This window comes from Halyomorpha halys, unplaced genomic scaffold (genome assembly GCF_000696795.3).
Source record: "Halyomorpha halys isolate HHAL.00 unplaced genomic scaffold, Hhal_1.1 Scaffold1496.1, whole genome shotgun sequence".
Lineage (NCBI taxonomy): Eukaryota > Metazoa > Arthropoda > Insecta > Hemiptera > Pentatomidae > Halyomorpha > Halyomorpha halys.
The window spans coordinates 52,236-56,280 of NW_027105655.1; the positions used below are offsets into that span (position 1 = coordinate 52,236).

General features: G+C 28.9%; 1 protein-coding gene across 1 annotated transcript; it reads right to left on the reverse strand.

Moving 5' to 3' along the window:
* LOC106689848 (protein obstructor-E) lies at positions 1–2,908 on the reverse strand (the record flags this gene model as incomplete). Its single annotated transcript, XM_067052808.1, is given in 2 exon segments — positions 1–317; positions 2,695–2,908. Coding segments are annotated over 2 exon segments (254 nt in total), but the record flags the coding sequence as incomplete, so codon positions are not given.
* Positions 2,909–4,045: the final 1,137 nt, after the last annotated feature.

Consider the following 4,045-nt stretch of genomic DNA (forward strand, 5'->3'; position numbering starts at 1 on the left):
AACGAGTAACAGTCCGATGTATTTACCTTCAGTGTTCTTTCACATACCACAACAATTACTTATATCAACACATAGTTACACTTTTATGAATAACTTAAGGAAGTATTATAAATTAAGTCTAACAATAACTATGCAATTTTGGCAATTAACATTTTGATCAATGTTCGATCACAAGATGAGTCTTTGAGTTGCTACCCTCTGTTGAAAAAGGAGCAGTTGCAAAATTTATAATGAGCCAGCTTGGAAGGACGATGTCTTCTTTTACGGTGTAAATCTCTTAAGGTTTCCTTTTCTCCTCATCCTTGAACCAGTTCTCACTGTAAACAACATCAGAAGTTGTTAAAACACGTTTTATGGCAATGTAATATTATTAAAACATTACTAATCTAATTAATTAATAATCATAAGTATAATTTTTTTCTTTAATATCCTAAATAAGTATGATAATTTGTTAAAAACAATTGAGTGGTCACTAGTAAAAACCCTAGAACCAAGAAAACCACTTTTCTAGGAAAATAAAGAAAAAATGACATATCTTCATAATGTTCATAATGTTTTTTAAATAATCTGTAGGCACCAATAATTTCAAAATTTAGACTGCGCTGAGTAATTTATACATTCTAACCGCTTCTCAGCCCCGTAATTTTTTATTTTTTTTTATAATTTTTCAAATTTATCAGTTCCAATATCACTCTTAGGAAACTAGTTTAAAATCTGGGAATTCAGTACATTATAAGTATATATAAGGATCAAACTTCTCTAAGAAATTTCAGCTTTTAAATTAACTTCTAGGTATGTCTGAATAAATGTAAATTGTAGCAAAATTATGTTAATATTTTAGTTGTAAATTATGCTAATACGTTAGTTGCAATATATCTGTTAGAAAACCAGTTAAAAAATTAAAAATCGAATACATTATAGGTCTTGAAGTCACCAAAATTAATTATAAATTGTAAATTCAACTGTAATGAGTTATAAAAAATTGTTAATTATTGCAAAGCATGTTAATGTTTTAGCTGCAATATCTCTTTTGATTTTTTATCTAAGAACATAAAAGACTCCATAGTATAGAACTCCATTATAAATTTCAAACATTATATTAAACCCTAAGTAAGTATAAAAAATAGAAGTTATTTTTATAATAAAACTATTCTTACAGTTTTAATTGATGTTCCATGAACAAAAGTTTCAGTAGATAGAGACCTATTGGAGGGATATTAAAAATTGTATTACATAAAAGGTCTCTATCAGTTCAACCGAAAATTATAAATTTATAATACATATTGATGCCTCTGAGATCTTTTGTAAGTTGAATTTTAAAATTTTTAACTATAAAAAGAAACATAGACTTTTTATTTCTTTGCTCTAGTTAACTATTTTTATACCTACTAAGAGTTTAATTTGAAATTTGGAATTTATAACGGAGTTTGAAGTTTAACTTTAAGAGATATTGCAATGTGTAAACGTAGCATATTTTCATAATAATTAGATTTCCTAAGAACTACTTAAGAGATAAATCTAACAGTTAAAACTTATACCAGAGCTTGAACATTTAGAAATCTTTTATTGCTGAATTAAAAATTTTTTGAATAGTTCTACAACAGTGAAATTGAAGAGGGAAAATTTGAAAAACTTTTTAAAAAAATGAGGGCATATCTTTTCAAGAGTAAGTTACCATCACTGATATTTTGTATAAAGTAACTGTTTCAATATGAAAAATACTGGGGCTGAAATTTTTTTTTGATAAAATTACCCAGCGCAATTCTAATTTTGTTTATTTTCTTTTTATAACATTAGTAAAATGTTATGCATGAATAGTAAGTAATAGATTAGGTAGATAAAACGGAATCTGATTTGTAGGCTGGAATGTGCTAAACAGAATGCAGTCTACTTGAATGGACAATCCAATGTAATTTGTCTTACTAGGACAATATAGTGATGTGCAATTTAGAAAACCCCACATGTGAGTGAATTCTGAAAATGACTCTTCTTAATAATCTTAAAGATAAATGGCCAACATTTGAAAACAGGATAGAATACAAATAATTTTTGATTTAGAACCAAAACATCAAGGAATGCACCCCACAAGTATACTTTTACATTGCTGGTGGAAACAATTTTTTTTTCTAGATTTGTTAGGATGAGCTCATACAACATATACAACAATATATAATAATAACTATAACTCATTTTTAGAAATTTTTTACTTGTGGGATCTACCCATGCAACCTTCAATTGTTTTCGAAACCATGGATCCTTCCTTGTGCGGATACCCGATATAGATTTATTCTAACTACGAGAAAATTTTGAAATGCTTCAAGAATGAACAGTTAATTTTAATTCTTTTGGATAGTATTAAGATTTTTTTGGAATTAGGGAGTATCAGAGCTTAAGCGATAATATGTGTTTTAAATAAAATTACAGTACGTAAAAGCTGTTTTAAAAAACAACTAATGATCATTTTTTGGATACCATACTATTATGTTTTTTTATAATGCTATTATTGTAATATATTGTTTAAAAAAAATTGTGATTTTTAGTCAGTAATTGATTTTGTAGTTATTGATCCATTTAATTATTGTTTGGCTAATATTATCTTATAATAGTTTCTTATCTCTCTTTAGCAACCGACAGTCCGAAACTAACATTAAAATTAGCCTTGAATATATTCTATTAAGGAATTTTATAATTTACCATCCAGGAACATTTTCTGGTTCGTCACACATGAAGGTCTCCTCATTGTAGACCTGTCCAGCCGAGCAAGAACCGTGCTGGGGTGTTACTCCGTTTCTGCAGATGTAGAATTTCTGGCAGTCGTCGGGGTGTGGGAAGGTTGGATGAGGCAGGGTCCTGCCGTTATGTCCTAACACGTCTCCTTCAGGGCAAGAGAATCCGTCATCCAGAGCATCTGTAAGGAGTAATGATTTTTAATATTTGATAGGAATTTGGAACTTATAAGAAAAAGGAAATACTTATTATTTTACACGATTAAAGTAGTGGAATGGTTTTATAAGTGAGATGTGTCATTTCATGATTGTGGAAATGTCAGGTCTATCGATTATTGCTTTTTGTTGGTTGTAATTCAGATTAAATATGATATCATATCACAAATTTGATAAAAAATGTTTGATTCCTTTATGAAAATACGTTAAAAGTTTCTTATCATCACAGACTTTCAATTTCTTTTGACCTTTCTATATTATAATAAATGCTTTGAAGTATTAATTTTGTTGTCGGAGATAATTTTCTTATTTTTCTATTCAATTGTTTTTAGCTTGTAATCCTTAAGTAACAAATACAGATTTATTACCTACTAACTTTATTGGATAATGCTTAGGTTATTTATAAAATATTTCGTAAAATGAGAAAACATGTTCATATCTGTATTTTTTAATTTATTGGGATGAATAGTGGGATGCTTTTATCCCCCCCAAAAAAGCTTGGCATTAAATAAAATTTTAAAAATGTACTTATAATCCTTACATATGATACTAAATATGATCTAGAAGAAGAAGAGAAAGTTGAAGAAACTTAGTGAAAAAATCCAAATATACTTAGAAAAGTAATAATTCAAACCTCTCCTTTAGCACCCATCTTTTTAGTGCCACTCAGTGTTTTTTCATGACAGTCATATTTTCCTAGCCAGTAGATGTTAGATATCTTTCTCCTTTTCTAGATAAATGCTCTAATTTTTAATCTTTTTTATTGAACGTATCTATGTATAAAATTTAGTCTTTAATCGTCCCTAAAAGGTCTTGTCATTTCATCCAATCATACCAGTCTTCTTTTATTCCTTTAGCAGCCATGCTCTCCTCCAGACCATTCAACCTCTTTTTCTGGGGTCTTTTCCGCCTCCCGTCGGACTATAGTGAAACAATATTTTGGGACACCGTTCCTCTGGCATTCTTTGTAACATATCATACTATTTCAGCTTTATTATATTTGTCCCAATTGCGTAGAGCTTGTGTACCAATTGCGATAAACCTTTTATTTTACATACTACCTAATAAAACCTGAGAACCAAAACAGCACAGCATCGCCTCTA